Source organism: Lampetra fluviatilis, chromosome 56 (genome assembly GCF_964198595.1).
Source record: "Lampetra fluviatilis chromosome 56, kcLamFluv1.1, whole genome shotgun sequence".
In the NCBI taxonomy this organism is placed as follows: Eukaryota; Metazoa; Chordata; class Hyperoartia; order Petromyzontiformes; family Petromyzontidae; genus Lampetra; species Lampetra fluviatilis.
In genome coordinates, this window is record NC_136330.1 from 2,124,221 (window position 1) to 2,145,297 (window position 21,077).

Genomic DNA, 21,077 nt, shown 5'->3' on the forward strand with positions numbered 1-21,077 from the left:
GTACACGAGGGGGTGGGCGGCCAGCACCACGCCCGACCGCCTTTGTCTCCCCAGTGGCGATGTTTACACCCCGCACCAGGTACTCATTTCAGGCTGAGTCGACCTAGGGGAGGCCCAGGACCGGATCAAATAATCGCCACTGATATTGGTCGTGAGCGGGAATCGAACTCGGGTCGCCGGGTTCATAGCGCAGTGCGCTATCCACTGCGCTACCACTCCCTGCGAAACGCGCACACCGACCACAAATCGCATTCACGTTGTTCCAGCGCTCCATGCTTATTGGGCACTGTGCGATGACCGCTTGGGCTCCACAGGCAGATCCTAGTGCCTGTGTAATGGGTTCAATTTAGGCGCGCACACTTCTTGGGAGGCAACACTCATTTTATTAATGAACACAACGGTCACTCAACAGTTACTCTTACTCTACCCAGAGGGTGGTGACCACCGACCTACCCTAGCTAACACACACACTTGTCTCTTAGCTACTCCAGCGTGACCCAGCCAGGTGGCTGCTGGCGGTCCGCTCACTGTAGGCCTTCTCTTCTTGGCATCTTCACGAGGCATCTTCATTCTCCGCAGGAACAGCCCCGAACCTCCTTAGGCGGCTGCTTATATGGGGCTCGGCGTGGCACGGGCCCCACCCCGGCCACGCCAGGTAGAAGGGTACAAAAACAAATTATCATATTTTTTACTGGCAAATGAGGTTCCAATGGTGTAAATGCTTAACCGAGCTCTCATACTCTGATGGTGCATTGTCTTTGAGTTGTGCGCCTTTTGGCGTCATCTGGTCCAACCCATGTGAGACTAGGCTCTAAGGAAAGCTGTCTCGGGTGTGGACCAATCAACTTCAAGGACAGTGCACATTATCAGAGTTATGTTTTTTGTTTGCATTTACGACTGCAGGTATTGTGGTCTATGCAAACATGACTCCTTGTAAAAAAGGTGTCAGTTTTGTTGCCAGGTAGAACGGTAAAAAAACAATTATCATATTTTATGTTGTTATATATGTAATATTTAAAACATGTAAACAAGTTTACATAACAATTACAACGGGTAAAAAAATATACCATTCCCTCCCCACTTACATTTACTGTATAACGTATAGAAAATATTGTCTAGGAAGTCAGTCTTCATATATATTATCACGTGGCATAAATAAATACATTGTACACAGGAGTGGACACGGTGCTGTCTGCTTGTGCTCCGTACAAACTGACCCAGCGCTCCAATCACGGGTCGGCTTCATTCCTCCCGTCCGATTTAAAACTCGACAGATTTTGAAATTCTTTCTGCTCCCGTGGAATCGTGAGGACTAAAGTGGGCAAGGCACATCGCTCGGAAGGAGGACAGCCAAAGGCCAAACCTGGTGATGGAGTGGCAAGCCAAAGGAGGGAAGAGCAATGCCCGCCGTGGAGATGGAGCCAAGAGATTTGCTTGAGATGGAGAGAGAAGCGAAGATCGTGTTGATGATATTGGCAATCAGTGTATCACGTGGGCTTTCGCGACCAAAATCATCCAAGTGTTTTTTTGGGTGAGATCGTTGTGGATTTGCTCTCCAACAAACGTGTGTTGCTGTTCTCGTAACGAATTGGCATGTTCTGTTTACTTGACAACCCTTACTAATTGGCTGCATCGGGTGGTGGTGGGTTTAATTTATATATACGCGATCGAACCGAAAAACCCTATATTATGCATATTAGCAATGGTAATGATGATATTTGTAATTATTTGGTTGAAGTTTAACACGTAGGCTTTCGCAGCCAATATTATTTCATAATAAAACGTGTCGTAATCCTCCACCACCCGACACAGCCAATTAGTAAGGGAGTTGTTGCGTAAACAAAAGCCAATTAGTTACTACTTTAGCCCACCGGTGTGTTGGAGAGTAAATCCACAACATTTACAATTTGAGTAAAGTATCTGGTTGAAGATGATGATGATGATCATGGTGAACATCGCTGAGATGATGTTACTATGATGATGATGGTGATATTGACGATGGTGATGATGGATAAGGCAAGTTGGTGGTGATGATGAACGTTGGCTGTGTATTTGGATGATGGCTGGGGCAGGCTTTGCATCAGTGTGTGAACAGTGATATTGGCTGGCTGTGTCGGTGCAGCTGTTCCCCACTCTGTCTACATGAGCACCGTCGCCTGGTTCATGTGCGCGGACAGCAGGGCGACCACGGCTTGGTGGGCGTAGCGCACGGCCTCGTGCAGCGGAGTGCTGCCCCAGCTGCACGCAACGACAGCAGTGAACACAGTGGTGAACACACGGTGAACACACGGTGAACACTCGGTGAACACACAGTGAGCACAGCACACAGTGAGCACACAGTGAGCACACGGTGAGCACACGGTGAACACTCGGTGAACACTCGGTGAACACAGCACACAGTGAGCACAGCACACAGTGAGCACACGGTGAGCACACGGTGAGCACACGGTGAACACTCGGTGAACACTCGGTGAACACACAGTGAGCACAGCACACAGTGAGCACACGGTGAGCACAATACAGCGTGAACACACGGTGAGCACGGCACTGGATGAACACACGTTGAACACGCATGGAGTGAATATGCACAGTGAACACAATGGTGAGCACATAGTGAGCACACAGTGAGCACAGCACACAGTGAGCACGCCGTGAGCACAGTACACAGTGAACACCCGGTGAGCACAGCACACAGAGAGCACATGGTGAACACACGGTGAGCACAGTACACAGTGAACACATGGTGAAAACCAGTGGTGGCTCCTGCAAAATCTCTCAGGGGGGGCAAATGTCTGGATGATTGATAAGGATAAGGTCCACCCATGCAATGGATAAATTAACAGCTTAAGCATGTAAAGGCAACTTCACTTCTTTAATATTAATGAAAAATAAAGTGATTCTTACAATACATCTTGTTTGTTTCTATCTCACTATTATTACAATCCACTCAGTTTCTTTTATTAAAGATTCCACTAGGTGGCGACAAATAATATTGTTGACTGAAACGTGCTTACGTATGATGACGTAAGCACGTTAGTGCGAGCCCTCCCGGAAGCCATAGAGAATGCATTGCAGCGCCCGCCATTCGAAAAAAAACATCTTTGAATGTAAGTCTATGGGACCACTCGGGGCGATTCTCAGCCGGAGTGAAATCGCCCAAAAGGAGGCGGTACTCCACAGAACGTGACATGACGCTGATTGGACTCTATCCAGAGGCACAGTGACGGCTGAGATTGGTGGTGCGTCGCCCAATCGCCCTAATGAAGAAACCGCCCCTGGTGAAAACAGTACAGCGTGAACACAGAGTGAACACACGGTTAGCATGGCACTGGATGAACACACGTTGAACACGCACGGAGTGAATATGCACGTTGATCACGCACGGAGTGAATATGCACGTTGATCACGCACGGAGTGAATATGCACTTGCTCCATACCGCTATACAAGGGCGGGGGGGGGGGGGATGGTGCTTGTCCCCTTGTCCATATGTATGGCGAGCGGTCGCGTAGCGGCTAGCGCACTTCCCTACGAACCCGGCCACCTGAGTTCGATTCCCGGACATGGCAAACGTCAGTGGTGGCGCCTTGTACAGGCAGTGGTGTGGGGGGGGGGTGGCTTTGTCTTAGTGAACGGTGCGTGCCGGGTGGCCGGGTGGCCGGGTGTGAGCGTCGCGTGAGCGTGAGCTACCGGTCGCGGGCGTGGCAGTCCGCCCGAGCCGTCTCCAGCAGGAAGCGCACGGCGTGCAGGTGACCCTCCGAGGCGGCCAGGTGCAGCGCCGTGCGGCCGTCGTAGTCGGCCAGGCCAGGGTGCACGCCGGCCAGCACCATCCTGCGAAAGGGATGGCGGAGAGGTTCCCCGCGTAGCCCCCGGGAGACTGGGGGGCGAGTGGCGTTGGCGAGTGGCGGCACACGAGAGGGTGGGTGGCCAGCACAACACCCGGCTGCCTTCGTCTCCCTCGTGGCTCCCTAGCGGTGCCACGGTGGCAAAATGTTAACGACCTCGCCTGGTGTACAGGAGGTCGTGGGTTCGATCCCGACCCTGACGCCTGCTGCTGTATATTTGGAGTCTGCGTGTCTCGCTCTCTCATCATCATCATCATCACGATGGCTAGGAGAAGTTAACTACCTCGCCTGGTATACAGGAGTTAGTGGGTTCGATCCCGACCCTGACGCCTGCTGCTGCTGTATATTTGGAGCTTTCACATTCTCCCCGTGGTCGCATGGATTTTTATCCGGGTCCTTCGGTTTTTCCCTCCACATTTGGAAACGTGTGCTTAGAGCATTTGGTTGCAATAAATGTCCACATGATAAGCCACGAAGTTGAGCTATCGTTTGTGGCCAGGTCGCCTTACCTGGTAAAAAAAAAAAATAGTTTATAGTTCAATAATTTATAACGGTAATATAATATAATGCACATACGCTTATATTTGGTGAATATAATAATAGTATGGTAATACAATGCTAATATAGTGCGATTATGGTAATATAATGTTCAAATATAACGTTAATATAATGCAAAAATGTTTTGTAATATTCCGCTAATAGATAATGCCAATAAAATACGAATATATCACGGTAATATTAAAAGAATATAACACGAGCATTATACTAATATACTTCCAATATATCACACTAACATCATGCTCATATAACGCAAATGTGATGGTAATGTGCACGCTAACACAATACTAATATACCACTAATAAAGTCTGTCCATAATCAACGTTTTTGGGTTTAGATCGCGTTATTTATAAATTTGTCATAACCCTCCACCACCCGACACGGCCATTCAGCAAAAAAAGTGTCACGTTGACAAAAGACAAATAGTTCACTGCTTTAGCCCACCGGTGTGTTGAAGCGTGAAACCACAGCATTTACAATTTTTGTGGTTTCACGCTTCAACACACCGGTGGGCTAAAGCAGTGAACTATTTGTCTTTTGTCAACGTGATTGGCCATGTCGGGTGGTGGAGGGTTACGACACATTTATAAATAACGCGATCTAAACCCAAAAACGTTGATTATGAATAATAGAGTCTGTGCTGTGTACTAGACGCTGATGGCGAGAGGGCACAGGCCCGAAGCTGCCGCGTGGTGCGGGAGCCGCCGTCACCTGCGGAGGGAGGCGACGTCGCCCCGGTACGCGGCCAGCAGCAGGTTCATGATCCGGTATCCCTGGCGGCACGGCCAGACGAAGAGAGCACCGGGTCATCACACAGCACCGGGTCATCACCGGGTCATCACCGGGTAAACAACAGGTCATCACCGGGTCATTACCGGGTCAACACCGAGTCATCGCTAGGTCAGCACCGAACGAGCACCAAGTCAGTACCAGGTCAGTGCCAAGTTGCCACGGTGGCTAGGAGATGTTAACTGCCTCACCTAGTATACAGGAGGTCGTGGGTTCGATCCTGACCCTGACGCCTGCTGTATATTTGGAGTTGGCATGTCTCTTTCTCTCTCCCTGTGGTCGTGTCGATGTTTCTCCCGGTCCTACGGTTTTTCCCTCAACATTTAGAACTCATGTGCTTTTCGAGTAATCGACCGCTATAAATTTCCACATGATGATAAGCCGCTTCACCGAGCTCTCGATTGTGTCCAAGTCACTTTTGAAAAAGAGCTACATAGCTCAGCGGGACTTATATGGTAAAATAAAAAACATAGTTTTAGTTTAGTTTAGAGTGAACACGGGGTCAGTAACGCGGTCGCTCCCTCCCGCCGGTTGCCGTCCCTCTGTAGTGACATAAGAGGGGAGGGGCTGCTGGGGGCTCTGGGACCCTAGGCAACCCAGACGCTTAAGCCCCTTGGTGCCGGTGCCAGGCGCTGGAATCCCAGACAACCCAGCCAGTTAAGCCCCTTGGCGCCACCAACGGGGGGGGCTGTGTGTGCTCTGTGGGATATCTGGGGGCGCACACAACCCCACCCCTCGTTGGGGACGAGGCATAAAAGGGCAGCTCCCTGGCCGATCAGGGCCAGTTGTAGCTCAAGACCCAAGACCCAAGACCAGCCATCTCAGGACCCTGGGATGCTGTGAGGGCCAGTGGTGGGACTCTGGAACTCCCGGCTCTACGTCCTTGTGAGGGCGAGTTCCAGAGCGTAGCCAGAGTAGTGTATCTAGGCTGTGTACCTAGGCTGTAACAGAGTATCAGGACTGTTGGAGTGTTGGATTGTAATAAAGAAGTTACCTCTACAAGTGTCTCCGGAACCCATTACACCTCCACCATAGGTCTGGCTTCACTCGTGTGAGCCAGAGGCAAACCCATAAGTGTGAACCCACGTGCCCTTCAGCAAGCCTAGTCACGTAAGCCGGACTCTTTCACATCTGAAAACGAATTTCTTTAGAACTGCTTTTTGTCTTTAGTTTGCTGTCCTTCCCCGACACCTCCGATTAGCGCGGCTGGCTACGTACGGTGTGAAAGAAGTCCAACATACATACGTACGTAATGCATGGAGGACTTTAGGCAGCATAATAGACGTTCTTTGAAAAGAACATTTCACTCGTACAGATATTCAAACCCAGGTTGAGTTACATTGGGTTTCTGTTGGGACGAGGTGGCCCAAAATCGTGAGGTAATCTGCTCACCATCCCACGGTTTGTTTCCAAAGTCCCACGCGTCTTTAGTGAGTCAGACTCCTGCACTTTAACCAGGGGACGAGATCAGCCCATCCGCACCTCCGATTATCACGGTTGGCTACGTACGGTGCGAAATAAGTGCAACGTGCTTTCATACATTCACTGTGAATCCAATGCTCACGCGCGCGTCCAGGGATACCTCCGATTCGTGAGACCAAGACGACAGAGGTCTGGGCCGACGGGGCACGCTGTCGTATGGGTGCAGCGCGAACGTTTGCACGAACTCCTGCGCGCAGACCGCACCGCGTATCGTCACCACCGCAGAGCAGACCCGATCAACCACAGACAACCACAGCCTCCAACTCGCCGTGCACACGCTACAGGCCCCCACCCGCCCGCGTCACCCCATCGTTCGCCCGACCAGAGGCACAAACGGAATCCAACTGGCGAACTCAGACCTCCGATGGGATCCGTGGGCCCTCACCAGATTAAAATAAAACTTTAACTAACTAGCCTAACACACGGTATGTTTTCCCAGCCATTATGAGCTAGAATTGATTTTTGGGTGAAGCCACTTAATGGTCATTCAGACGCTGTCTCCCCGACAGACCTGGTCTTCACCTGAGGACGGCTGCTTGCGTTGTGGCCGAAACGTCGTGAGAATTATTTCATTATGTTTTATTTTTATTATTTTATTATTTCCATTCTACGTGACTTTACCGAAAGAACCAAGAAGATGAATCCCTGCAGTCACGAAAGCTTTAAATCGAAATGGTCTGACCAAGTTCGTGTCGTGCATTTAAGAACTGCTTTGGTGTTCAGTTTGTCGTCCTTCCCACGCGCCTCCGATTAGCACCGGTTGGCTACGTTCGGTGCGACAGAAGCTCAACGTGCGAGCGTGTGCCGGTGACCTCCGCTCGCTCACCTCCAACAGCCGCAGGCCTCCGCGTGGGAGGTCCGCGTCGTCCAGGAGCGGCGACCAGAACGCCAGGCCCAGCACGCGCGGCACGATCACGATCAGCGCTCCTGTGCGCGAGGACACCACGGGGTGGCCCACCTTCGAAACGAGCACAGAGACCCACAGTCACAAGTTCGCCTCCATCCTCCTCCTCCATCCTCCTCCCTCCATCCTCCTCCCTCCATCCTCCTCCCTCCATCCTCCTCCCTCCATCCTCCTCCCTCCATCCTCCTCCTCCATCCTCCTCCTCTATCCTCCTCCCTCCATCCTCCTCCTCCATCCTCCTCCTCCATCCTCCATCCTCCTCCCTCCATCCTCCTCCTCCATCCTCCTCCTCTATCCTCCTCCCTCCATCCTCCTCCTACATCCTCCTCCTCCATCCTCCATCCTCCTCCCTCCATCCTCCTCCTCCATCCTCCTCCTCTATCCTCCTCCCTCCATCCTCCTCCTCCATCCTCCTCCTCCATCCTCCATCCTCCTCCCTCCATCCTCCCTCTTCCTCATCGTCCGCAGAACCGCTCTCTTTCCCGGAATGTTCTGGACTCTTTAAGTCACTGGAGTCTTTTTATATCCCCGTCTTACAACAGATCTGTTCGAACACTCGCACACCGCCCGCCTGTGGAGGTTCCATGCGTTATTCGTCAAGAGTCTGTGCAGGTTCCCTTCACACCTCCTTTCTCCTGCCCCCACCCCCTTCCTCCGGGTGTAAATGGGTGCACCGCAGCCGATCATCAAGTCGCGTGTGGTGGGGTAAAGTGTGGACGATTCCACCCCACTCAAGACGAGCGGGGCTCTTCTAGAGCTCCTTCTAATGCCAGTGGTGATGCGACCAAGCCATCGCAGGGCTGTGCGATTCCCTTTTTCGCAGTCGTTCGTCCGAACGTGAACGGCGTGCGTGCGTACTTCAGAGATTAAGGCCGCATGGTTTATTTTTTCGGGGCGTGAATGTCTGCGGGCGTCACGGTGACGAAATGTTAACTTCCTCGCCTGGTATACAGGAGGTCGTGGGTTCAACCCCGTCCTTGACGCTTGTTGCTGTATATTTGGAATGTGCGTGTTCTCCCCGTGGTTGCGTGGATTTTTCTCCGGGTCCTCCGGTTTTTCCATCCACATTTACAAAACACGCCTTTCGAGTATTTGGCCGTGATAAACATTTCACGTGATAAGCCACTTCTTGGTTCTTTCGGTAAAGTCACGTAGAATGGAAATAATAAAAGAATAAAAATAAAACATAATAAAATAATTGTGAGAATTATTTTATTATGTTTTATTTTTATTATTTTTTTATTTTATTATTTCCCTTCTACGTGACTTTACCGAAAGAACCAAGAAGATGAATCCCTGCAGTCACGAAAGCTTTAAATCGAAATATAAGCCACTTCGTTAGGCTATCGTATGTGGCCAGGCAGCTTCTGAAAAAAGAGCTGTAGAGCTCAGTGGGCATGACCTGGTAAAAAAAAATTGCGAGCGGTCAATGCCCGCTCGCTCGCTCGCTCCCTGTATCTCTCTCGCCTTGTGATGTGCGTCTACGGACAGACCGCCGAGTCCGTCCGCGTGAGCGCAGCAGAGCGCGGAGCGCACCGCGTCCGCCGCCAGTGCCCTCTCCTCTCCCGCCACCGCGGGGGGAACGCCGCCCGCCGCCAGGCAGCCCGCCACGCCCGCACACCACTCGCACGTCACCTGCACGCCCGACAGCTTCGCACAGAAGACGACAAATTCCCCCGTGGAGCCTCCGTAGACTGTTGGGGCGCCCGTGCGCGGACAGGGCGTTGGCGTTACCTGCACGAGGAGCTCCAGCGCCGAGTCGGCGTCCGTCCTCTCCGGGAAGCACTGAGCACAGAGACAGAGAGAGACAGAGACAGAGAGAGAGACAGAGAGAGACAGACAGAGAGAGACAGAGAGAGAGACACACACAGAGAGAAACAGACAGAGAGAGACAGACAGAGAGAGAGACAGACAGAGAGAGACAGACAGAGAGAGACAGAGAGAGAGAGAGACACAGAGAGACACAGAGACAGAGAGAGACAGACAGAGAGAGACAGACAGAGAGAGAGACAGACAGAGAGACACAGAGAGAGAGACTTTTGACTTTTAAACAACTTTTATTGCCATACTCTTTGGTTTTTTCGGTAAAGTCACGTAGGTTAAAAAAGAAAACAAATAAATTAAATCACGACGCTTCGGAGGCAACACAAGCTTCCGTCTTCAGGTGAAACCGTCACAGCAAAATTGCCGTATCAAGTGAATACAAATTGCTGTATCAAGTGAATACAGCAATTTTGCTGTGACGGTTTCACCTGAAGACGGAAGCTTATGTTGCCTCCGAAACGTCGTGATTTAATTTATTTGTTTTCTTTTTTAAGCTACGTGACTTTACCGAAAAACCAAAAGTATGAATCCTTGCAGTCACGAAAACTTCAAATCTAGAATTAACTTTTATTGCCGCCAGCAGCAAAAGCACTGGAGGCGATTTCGATATGAAATACACAAAGTCACCAGCAAAGAAATGAAAATAAACGCTACAAATCGACGCGCTGTGGCGCTAAAAGCACCGCGCACAACACGAAAGAAAAGCCACGTGGTGGTTGTGGTGGTCATCGCGCACGCCACGGTGACGAGCGAGCGCTTCAGAAGGTGAACATGAAGGTGCCGTCCACGCACAGAGAGAGAGACAGAGAGACAGAGACGACGCGGGCTGAGCCACAACCGCAATGCCCCACAACACAACAGCCACACAACACAACAGCCACACAACAACAACAACCACAGCAGGCACACACGACACACGCTGAGTGATAATGCCAATTCACATTTGTTGATTGTGTGAATGCGTCACAGTGTTGTTTGAGTGAAGGCGATTTGCCTGACCGTATAGCTGTGTGGACTTACGATTGGTTGCGTTAATTTGTGTCTGAGTGAACAAGTGATTGTGTGATCATTTGACTCTGCAGTTGTGCGACTGAGTATCTCTGTGAACGTGCGATTGTGTCAAAGTGTGATTGTGCAAATATGTGACCGAGTGAATGTGAGACTGTGATTATTTAAAATCTCAAGGCATGTGAATGTGTGATTGTGCGAATATGTGACTGAGTGAACGCGAAACTCTGTGATTATTTAAATCTCAAGGCATGTGAATGTGCGATTGCGTGAATATGTGACCGAGTGAACGTGAGACTCTGTGATTATTTAAATCTCAAGGCAAGTGAATGTGTGATTGTATGTGACTGCGTCGCGACACGAATGTGACATTGAGTGTCTGTGTGAGCGTGCGTGTAGGTAGGGCAGGCATGTGTACCTGGCGGTCCTTCATGAGGTATTTCACTGCCTGCAGTCTGTTGGGAATGGGTCCTGGTGAGCTGATGATAAAACAAAAAATGCAAAGATCCCCCGATAGCCTTAACAGACTGTTGGGGCAAGTGCTGTTAATGATTAGCACCTATGAAGGCCGATACGGCACACGAGGGGGTGGGTGGCCAACACCACGCCCGGTCGCCTTTGTCTCCCCAGTGGTGGGTGATGTTTTACACACCACACCAGGTACTCATTTGAGGCTGAGTCGACGTAGGGGAGGCCCAGATAATCGTCACTGGTATTGGCCGTCGCTGGGTTCGTAGCGTAGCGCTAACCGCTACACTACCGCTCTCCACAAGCTGTGATGAACGCACACACACACACGCCACTCCGTTTAAATCTAGTTTGAAAACTGATTTCTTTAGAACTGCTTCTTGTGTTTAGATTGTTGTCCTTCCCCCGCACCTCCGATCTGCACGGTTGGCTACGTACGGTGCGAAAGAAGTTCAACGTGCACACAGTGCTAGATCACGTGGGAAGGCAACAGGCAATTGGCACCTTACGTAGATTGACTAATCATTATTACTGCTACTGCTGTTGCTTGTTTACCCAGGAAAGCTTCAACGAGTCTCAAGACTCTCTTTCAGGAGGATCCTGCCGTGTTTTCACAGTAGGGGGGTGGGGTAATGTTGACGCTGCTCCTGCTTCTCTATGTAAACCCAATTCAGTAATTTACAGATCGCCTTTCATCACGGGGATGTTTTGACCGACTGCCGTTACATTTGCGCGCATCATATTTAGCGACGGGAGGAGGAAACTGGAGGAATGAGTAGGGGGCGGGTTGCGTGACCAGCAGTAGCTACAGCCAGCGTGGAGAGGAATGAATGGATGTGGTGTGCGCGGGTTACCGAAGTATATCCTGGCTCGCCGACTCGAGGGAGGGGAGGGAAAGGTTCCGCCACTCGCCACGCCGTGGCCTCACCTGCGTCGGGTCTGTGTTGCACCCTCCGGCCCGGCCAGCTGACCGTACGCCTCCAACACCTGCCGTGACAGGGGCGAGCAGGCAGACAAGCAGGCAAGGCAGACAGGCAGGGGGTGATCCATCAGGCCAGCGTGGAGCCGGCAACGAAAATAACAAGGGCAGCCAAAATCGTTTTTTTTTTCGTGATCGAATTCGGTCGAACAATTCAACGAACTCAACATTGCCCGAGCCGCAATGCGACGTGGATGATACGAGACGGCGGTGCTTGATAAGTGGCGTCACGGAGCGGTCCCTTTGCACCCTTTGGGTGTCTTTTTCGATTTAAAGCTTTCGTGACTGCAGGGATTCATCTTCTTGGTTCTTTCGGTAAAATCACGTAGAATGGAAATAATACAACAATAAACATAAAACATAATAAAATAATTCTCACGACGTTTCGGCCACAACGTAAGTAGCCGTCCTCAGGTGGAGAACAGGTCTGTCGAGGAGACAGAGTCTGAATAACCTATTCTCCACCTGAGGACGGCTATTTGCGTTGTGGCCGAAACGTCGTGAGAATTATTTTATTATGTTTTATTTTTATTATTTTAGTGTTTCCATTCTACGTGACTTTACCGAAAGAACCAAGAAGATGAATCCCTTTGGGTGATTGATTCTCCGCCCGCAGCAGCTGCCGTCCCCTCGCCCCAAGGCGGTGGCGGTGTTGGCCCGCCGGGTGTGCAGGCGGTGGAACTGCGCTTGGTGCCCGGCTACGGAGCGGTGGGTTACGACACATTTATACTTACGCGGTATAACCCCAAAAAACCTTTATTATGAACCTCCATTCACGATTCGCTGATTTTGGGTCACATCGTCGTTGTAGCTGTTGCCCTCCACCACCCGACGGAGCCGATCAATTCAAGCTGTCACGACGACGTGGGCAAATGCACCGTTTATTTTTTGTTTTTCTTATTTTTTTTCTTCGCCAAACTAAATTATGACAGGGAGGGTTATGGTTAAATTAATGTATAACATACCAACGCGAGGATGCAAGCCAAAATAAACTGAATCATGGACAATTGGTCGTGAAGGCCTGTTTGTATGCAACGGGCACCAATTTGTCTATAACACAGCAATCAGACACAAATGCTGGTGTAATAGTTCTTTGAGAGCTTCCCTTATTTCGCATTCATTTCACAGTGAGTGTGTTGTTGTTGTGGAGTGACTCATGCAGCCAGCTATGCCTACAGGGTTTGGTGGTACATGTTGTTTATGTCGTTTATTGTGAAATTTCGGTCACAGTTCCTATGATCACTGTTACATTGCTTATGGCTTTATTTGGGTGATTTCGAAAAGTTTTTTGGTTTGGCCATGTTTGTTGTAGTACGGAGTTTTAATCTAAGTTGTCTTGTGGTTGTTGTTGTTGTTGTTTGACTTGCATCCCACTGGGATTTTCGCACAGCGTTGGTGTACGGTGCTTTTTTTTCTGGAAGACTTTGCAGTTTTTTCCTGGATTTCTCTGTTTGCGCATAGTCACTTTAAGATGTTTTCTTGTTCATGTTTTTGTTCGTTGCGGTTGCACCCGATTCAAGAGCCGAATGGCTCACAGGGCTATACCAAATAAATGAAACTGAAAAAAACTGAAACTGTGTTAGTGCGTGTTTTATTATGGGGAGCGGTAGTGTCGTGGTTAGCGTGCTTCGCTTCGAACCTGGCTCCCCAGGTCCATTCCCGCTCACGGCCAACACGAGTGTTGATTATCTTAACCGGTCCTGGGCCTCCCCTAAGTCGACTCCGCCTCAAATGAGTACTTGGTAAACATCGCCACTGGGAAGACAAAGGCAGCCGGGTGTGGTGCTGGCCACCCACCCCCTCGTTTGCCGTGCCGGCCTTCATAGGTGCTACTCGCTAACAGAACTTGCCCCCAACAGTCTGTTAAGGCTACACGGGGGTGGGAGGATCTTTGTCTTTGCTTTATTTTACTACCAAGCACTCCTCGCCAGTACCGGATGAAGCTAGTTCACAGTAAAGTAATTGTATGTTTTCATTTGCTATACAGTCAGATAATACGACAAATCGCTAACCTTAAACACCCGGTCATTCGTAAAAGTTAAAGGCAGTATAGTTCTAGTGTAATAGAGCAAGTGCAGAATCACAGAACCGGAATTGAGAGCTTGAAAGCATTTTGCGCGGGGCCCTTGAAAGTGTGGGGCCCGTAGCTACTACATTTGTAGCTACTACATGTGCAGCTACTACACATGGAGTAGCTACTTGTGCTACTGGGATAATCCGGCACTGTTCCTCGCCACGCCACGCGGTCCGGCGAGCGACCTCACCAGCTGGAACGCGTCTCTCCCGGGCGACTGCTCCCTCAGCGCCGCCTGAAACGATCGGGAAGGAGAGAAGCACCACTCGTGATGCGGTTCTCACCGACCGCAGCAGCAGCAGGCGTTGTCGCCACATCAACCTGGCCACCGCGGTGGCTAGGAGATGTTAACTACCTCGCCTGGTATACAGGAGGTCGTGGGTTCCGATCCTGACCCTGACGCCTGCTGCTGTATATTTTGAGTTTGCGTTTCTTTCTCTAATTATCATCATCATCATCACGGTGGCTAGGAGATGTTAATTACCTCGCCTGGTATGAGGTCGTGGGTTCGATCCTGACCCTGACGACTGCTGCTCTATATATGGAGTTTGCGTGTCTCTCTCCCCGTGGTCGCGTGGGTTTGTCTACCTGGTCTTCCGGTGTTTCCCTCCACATTTAGAATGAACAACACCACGCGTTTAGAGTATTTGGCTGCTATAAATGTCGACATGAATAACCACTTCGTTGGGCCATCATTTGTGGCCAGGTCGCTTATGCAAAAAAAAGCTATACAGCTCAGCGAGCCTTAACCTGGTAAAATAAAATAAAATAGTTTAGTTTAGGGAGTCGTTTAAAATGTTACGCTAAGGATCGCCGGCTTTGTCTGAGGGTAGCGGGCAGGTAACGGCGGGTCGATTAAGACGACACATTGGTCAATAATAAAGCAGCGTGTGGCCTTTAAAAAGGGGAACAAATATGTGAGGTTTCGGACAGTGGCACCTCTAAAATAGATCCTTGTCCTCAATAACTCATGGACGTGCCGAACACACCGACGATGCCGATGAAGATGCACATTTTTTACACGCTTTCATTTAACTCACTCTGTTATTGTTGTTGTCGTTGTCGTTGTTGTATCCTCAAATCTTGTAACTCAATTTTAACCCACTTCCCAATGTGGTATCGATTGCAAACTTGGTATACTTATGTCATACTGATGACAATATTATGTTTAATTATGAAAAAGAAAAAAATATTAGCATTTTAAACATTCTTTTTAATATGTTATGTTTCGGCTTGGGTCTAATTGTCCAAGGTCAACTGACGTTGGCTGTAATTGCCCACGGTCCCTTACGTTATGGCAAGCTTCATGGCCACTTCATGGAGTCGTGGAGTTCTGCCATTACTAGTACATTTCATAAAAGCGTGCTTTTTTTTATTACTTATATACTGAACGATTGTGTTGTGCTGAGCTGACGACGGAGCTGATCAGGTAAAGGCCGGTGCTCAATGAACGAAGACGGTGCAGAAGATATGGGCATCATAGTCATACGAATAATGTTCATCCGAATGATAAACCACGCTGGCCATTTCACACAACCAGTTTACCTGCAGCAATGCAGCCACCAGCAGACTCCCGGAATCCGACAAAGGGCTAAGGGAGCATCCTGCACACAAAAACACAAACATCGCCCGTGTAGCCTTAACAGACTGTTGGGGCAAGTGCTGTTAGCGAGCATCTATGAAGGCCGACACGGCACACGAGTGGGTGGGTGGCCAGCACCACGCCCGACCGCCTTTGTCTCCCCCAGTGGCGATGTTTTTACACACCGCACCAGGTGACCATTTGAGGCTGAGCCGACCTAGGGGAGGCCCAGGACCGGTTCAGATAATCGTCACCGGTAATGGCCGTGAGCGAGAGTGGAACTCGGGTCGCCGGGTTCGTAGTGCAGCGTGCTAACCGCTACACACACAACACACACGCAACACCACGCAGACACGCAAATATAATAATAGTTTGGACACGATAGGCATGAGGAGGAACCACAGACGAGCAGAACGACAGCAGCCAGGCAGTGAGCTCTGCGGTCCTCTATATATGAAGTTGCTCTGCGTGTTTGTTGTTGCTGAACTTCTTCGGTACCGAACGTAGCCGACCGTGCCAAATCGGAGGCGACGGGGGAAGGACAACAAACGCAAGGCAAGAGACGAGTTCTCACTCCTACCCGACAACTATGGAGTGAGTTTTTTTTTACACGCAGGGGGTGAAACCGGAGCACCCGATGGAAAAACCCCGCCACAAAAATATTAAAACACAAATGTTTAACTTGCATAGTAAAGTAATTGTATGTTTTCATTCGCTATACAGCCAGATAATACGACAAATCGCTAACCTTAAACACCCGGTGGTTCGTAAAAGTTAAAGGTGGTATAGTACTATAGTAATAGAGCAAGTGCAGAATCACTGAACTGGAATTGACAGCTTGAAAGCATTTAGCGCGAGGCCCTTGAAAGTGCGGGGCCCGTAGCTACTACACGTGCAGCTACTACACGTGCAGCTACTACACGTGCAGCTACTACACGTGCAGCTACTACACGTGCAGCTACTACCCGTGCAGCTACTACACGTGCAGCTACTACACGTGCAGCTACTACACGTGCAGCTACTACACGCGCAGCTACTACACGCGCAGCTACTACACGTGTAGTAGCTACTACACGTGTAGCAGCTACTACATGTGCAGCTACTACACGTGTAGTAGCTACTACACGTGTAGTAGCTACTACACGTGTAGCAGCTACTACACGTGTAGCTACTACACGTGTAGCTACTACACGTGCTGCTACTACACGTGCAGCTACTACACGTGCAGCTACTACACGTGCAGCTACTACACGTGTAGCTACTACACGTGTAGTAGCTACTACACGTGCAGCTACTACACGTGTAGCTACTACACGTGCTGCTACTACACGTGCAGCTACTACACGTGCAGCTACTACACGTGTAGCTACTACACGTGTAGTAGCTACTACACGTGCAGCTACTACACGTGTAGCTACTACACGTGTAGCTACTACACGTGCTGCTACTACACGTGCAGCTACTACACGTGCAGCTACTACACGTGTAGTAGCTACTACACGTGTAGTAGCTACTACACGTGTAGCAGCTACTACACGTGCAGCTACTACACGTGCAGCTACTACACGTGCAGCTACTACACGTGTTGTAGCTACTACACGTGCAGCTGCTACAGGTGCAGCTGCTACACGTGCAGCTACTACACGTGCAGCTACCGTTGCTACTACGATCATCATCCGGCACTGTGCGTGGGGCAACGCGCTGTCCCCACGCCGACGGTAACGGGCAGAGTCCGACGTCGCGGCGTGCACGATGGGGGGCGAGCGAAGGAATCAGTGGGGGGGGGGGTGGGGGGGCCGGTGGGGGTCGTACCGCGTGCCTCGGACGCGGGGTCCCCGCCGGCTCCCGCGTGGCCGGCCGCCTCGAGCCGGGCGAGCAGGCGGGCGGCTCCCAGCGCGTGGCTCGCGAGCGCGTGGCTCAGCAGGCGCGAGACGTGGCCCAGCCGGAACGGCAGGGCGCTCGTGCCCAGCGAAAGCCTTCGGTGACAGCAGGAACAGCAGCGGTGCGGCAGAGGCAGCAGGAACAGCAGCGGTGCGGCAGCGACACCAGAAGTTGCGGCGTCAGAGTGGAAGAGAAGACGGCTCGGGTGAGACACCGTCACGATTCCGTTTATCGGAAAGAAGAGCGTTCCAGACGGCCGCATAAGTGCATCTGAAAGCGTCACGCGATGCGTTGACCACCGTTTGTGTCCGATGGGGCAGCCGAAAGCCACTGCAGCTACTGCTGCACCGGAGTTCGCGTGACGGCGATTTATGCTCCTGGACGAGACGAACACGTGCCCGCTCACCTCTGTCCGTCCACGGTGCAGACGGCCAGACCCCAGCCTGTCACCGCCTCGGCCGCGCCCTGCAACAACACCCACAGGGGTTGAGCGGCTCGTGTCAATGCCACCGTGTGCGTGCGCACCCACGCCTAATGCGTGTGCACGGTCCTAGGGCAGCGCTTGTGCTGCGGTTAGCGGACTGCGCTGCACAATCTGGCAACCCGAGTTCGATTCCCGCTCGTGGCCCAACATCGGTGACGAATATCCGAAGCGGTCTTGGGCCTCTCCTAGGTTGACTCAGCCTTAAATGAGTACATGATGCCCGCACCGCTCTGACCCCTGCGCCGTGTCGGCTTTCGTAGGTGCTCGCTAACAACAGCCTGTCAAGGCGACACGGGGGTGTTCCTCGTTGTGTGTACCGGAGATCTCCGTCGTTGTGTGTGCCGGGGAGTGTCAGCGTACCTGGTCGCTCTGCTCGTGGGTCTCGCGTCGGCACTGCAGGAAGATGCGTTCGAGCGTCGATGCGAAGGATCGGAATCTCGGGATGGCCAGACAGCCCTGCAGGGCCCTGAGCAGCAGCCGAGCCTGCAAGCCCACACACCTGTCACATGCCAAGCACATGTCACACACACACACACATGTCACACACACACACACATGTCACACACACACATCTGCCACATGCCACGCACATGTCACACACACACCTGTCACATGTCACACACACACATCCCTGCCACATGCCACGCACATGTCACACACACACATCCCTGCCACATGCCATGCACATGTCACACACACACCTGTCACATGTCACACACACACATCCCTGCCACATGCCACGCACATGTCACACACACATTCCTGTCACATGCCACGCACGTGCCACACCGTTGATGACAATGATGTCTGTGCTTGTTTTGATGATAATATATATGGTTGGTTTGATGATGACGATGATGATGACGATGTCTGTGGTTGTTTTGATGATGATGACGATGTCTGTGGTTGTTTTTATGATGATGACGATGATGACGACACTGACCTTGAGAAGTGCTCCCGAGTCACGGTGCCCGCTGGGTCTGTGTCACGTCCCAGCGCCTCCAGCCCCGGCCTCAAGCGTGGATCGGACCTGAGCAAGCCCGCGTCACACACGGCCTGCACACATTATATTTAGTATTATTATTGGAACGCTCATGAACTCAGACGAGCCTCGCTGAGTCGTGGCAAGTTCTTTTTCTGTAGGGGGGTAGGGGGTGCGGAGCGATGTTTTAATCTGCCTTAGAGTAATTTGAAGATAATACTGGTAGGAACCTCCTGGTTACACCAGCCCACAGGGGATTATTGTGTCCGTCCGTCCGTCGTGCATCAAAAAATGGGAAGGGTGGGGCTGGGTGGAGAGGGGAGGGTGGGGAGGGGCTAGGTGGGGAGGGGCTGGGTGGGGCTGGGTGGGGGGTGGGAAGGGTGGGGCTGGGTGGGGAGGGGCTGGTCACCTCGTGGTGCCCTTATAAAACTCAACGTTTAACCTACTCACGCCGGCTTGTGCCCGCCCTCACAGTCGGGCATATTTGCGGAATGCACCACTCCGCCCTTGACCCTGGCCATTGACCGAGCAACCCAACGTTCCTACCAGCTCCCTCCGCAGGACAATGTGTTATCTCACTCGGCATTGCGTTGCTTTGACCATGAGCGGTTACATTGTATGAGTGGAATCTTGATTTGAAGCTTTCGTGACTGCAGGAATCCATACTCTTTGGTTATTTCGGTAAAGTCACGTAGAAGAAAAAGAATAATAGATCACGACGTTTCGATCGCCACACCTGAGGACGATCGCTTGTGTGGCGATCGAAACGTCGTGATCTATTATAATTTTTCTTCTACGTGACTTTACCGAAAGAACCAAAGAGTATATATGAGTGGAGTTAAAAAAAATAGATATAGAAATAAAATAGATTAAAAAAATAGAACCCGGAGCAAACCCATTTGGAATGCTCCCAAAGCAGCGCGCGTGACTCCGTGTTGGAGAACGGCTCTGGGGAGGGAGCTGTCACGAGACGAATCACGTGACACCTCCCGACCTTCACCGTTCACCACGTGGCCCCCCGCTGCAGATGAATCTCCGCCGCATGGCAATCGGCAAAAAGAGGTGGGGACCGCCTCGCGTGCCTCGGCCACTTAAGAAATCCCCCCCAACACCGTCTCAGTCCCCTCCCTCATGCCAACAAATCTGTCGCTTCTTTGTGGATTGAATGTCTCCGCGCCGGTGGTCTCTGTGAAGGCACTTTTTGAAATGTTGGCCCGGGGCAGTCCTTCGTCTCTCTCGATGCGGTGAGGTGCGGACAGGTTGGCAAGTTGTGACCAACCGTTGGCAGCGCAACAAAAATGCGCCGTGGAGTTTCTGCCGTCGACGGACCTTGACGAACTCGGCCACGTGCACCCTCCCGTCCACGGCGAATCCGTCGAAGAGGCGATCGGTGGCGCTGAGCGCACGCAGGGCAAGAGCACCACGCGGGATTAGCGACGCGCCTGACATTCAATTCATCGGCAGCGCACACAGGCGGCAAGAGCGGGGGGGGCGATTGTCGGTGCCATCATCAACCGACTTGGCACACCAGCAAATCAATCGTGAACGTATCAAGCAAGGGAGCAACAAAACTGACACCTTTTGCAAGGAATCATGTCTACATTAACCACAATACTTGCAGTCAAATGCAAACAAAAACACAATACTCTGGTAATGTATGCATTGTCTTTGAAACGGATTGGTCCACACCAGAGACAGCTTTCTTTGGAGCCTCGTCTCATACGGTGTTCGACCAGATGACGCCAAATGGCGCACAGTTCAAGACAACGCACTACCAGAGTAATAAGGGCTCGGGGTAAGCAGCTACATCATGGGACCTCCTTTGCCAGTACCAAAATATACCAATAGGGTTTCTCCCCTTTTTTTTCTGGCAACAAAACTGACCACCTTTTGCAAGGAAAAAACCCTATTGGTATATTTTGGTACTGGCAAAGGAGGTCCCATGATGCGACTTGGCACACTTTGGAGTGGGGAGGCAAAGCAAATTTATCAGTCACAGCACGCAAACATGGACGGGGAGGTAGGAGCCAATTGATATTCGGCAATGTTAGCATTAAAAAATAACACGTTTTTTTCCCAACATACCGACGTATATATAACTTAACACGTTTTAAAGAGTTAAACGCGCTGTCACTCGGCGCGGTGACGCTGTAGCCGAGGGAGGGAGAGAGAGGGGGGGGGGGGGCAAGTGACATTTTTTTTTTTAAAAGGTCGCCAAA

General features: G+C 51.1%; 1 protein-coding gene across 1 annotated transcript; it reads right to left on the reverse strand.

Annotated features, from left to right (window-relative positions):
* Nucleotides 1–421: 421 nt before the first annotated feature.
* Nucleotides 422–18,409, reverse strand: LOC144950190 (glutaminase liver isoform, mitochondrial-like). The gene is made up of 14 exons (XM_078880268.1): nucleotides 18,237–18,409; nucleotides 17,799–17,857; nucleotides 17,324–17,487; nucleotides 15,475–15,533; nucleotides 14,120–14,164; nucleotides 11,805–11,863; nucleotides 10,827–10,887; nucleotides 9,311–9,361; nucleotides 9,044–9,226; nucleotides 7,499–7,630; nucleotides 6,773–6,859; nucleotides 5,113–5,174; nucleotides 3,689–3,829; nucleotides 422–2,238 (listed from the first exon to the last, which is right to left on the reverse strand). The coding sequence occupies exons 1-14, from the start codon at nucleotides 18,393–18,395 to the stop codon at nucleotides 2,139–2,141; spliced, it is 1,362 nt and encodes a 453-aa protein (XP_078736394.1). The 5' UTR covers nucleotides 18,396–18,409; the 3' UTR covers nucleotides 422–2,138.
* Between the last annotated feature and the right edge of the window lie 2,668 nt (nucleotides 18,410–21,077).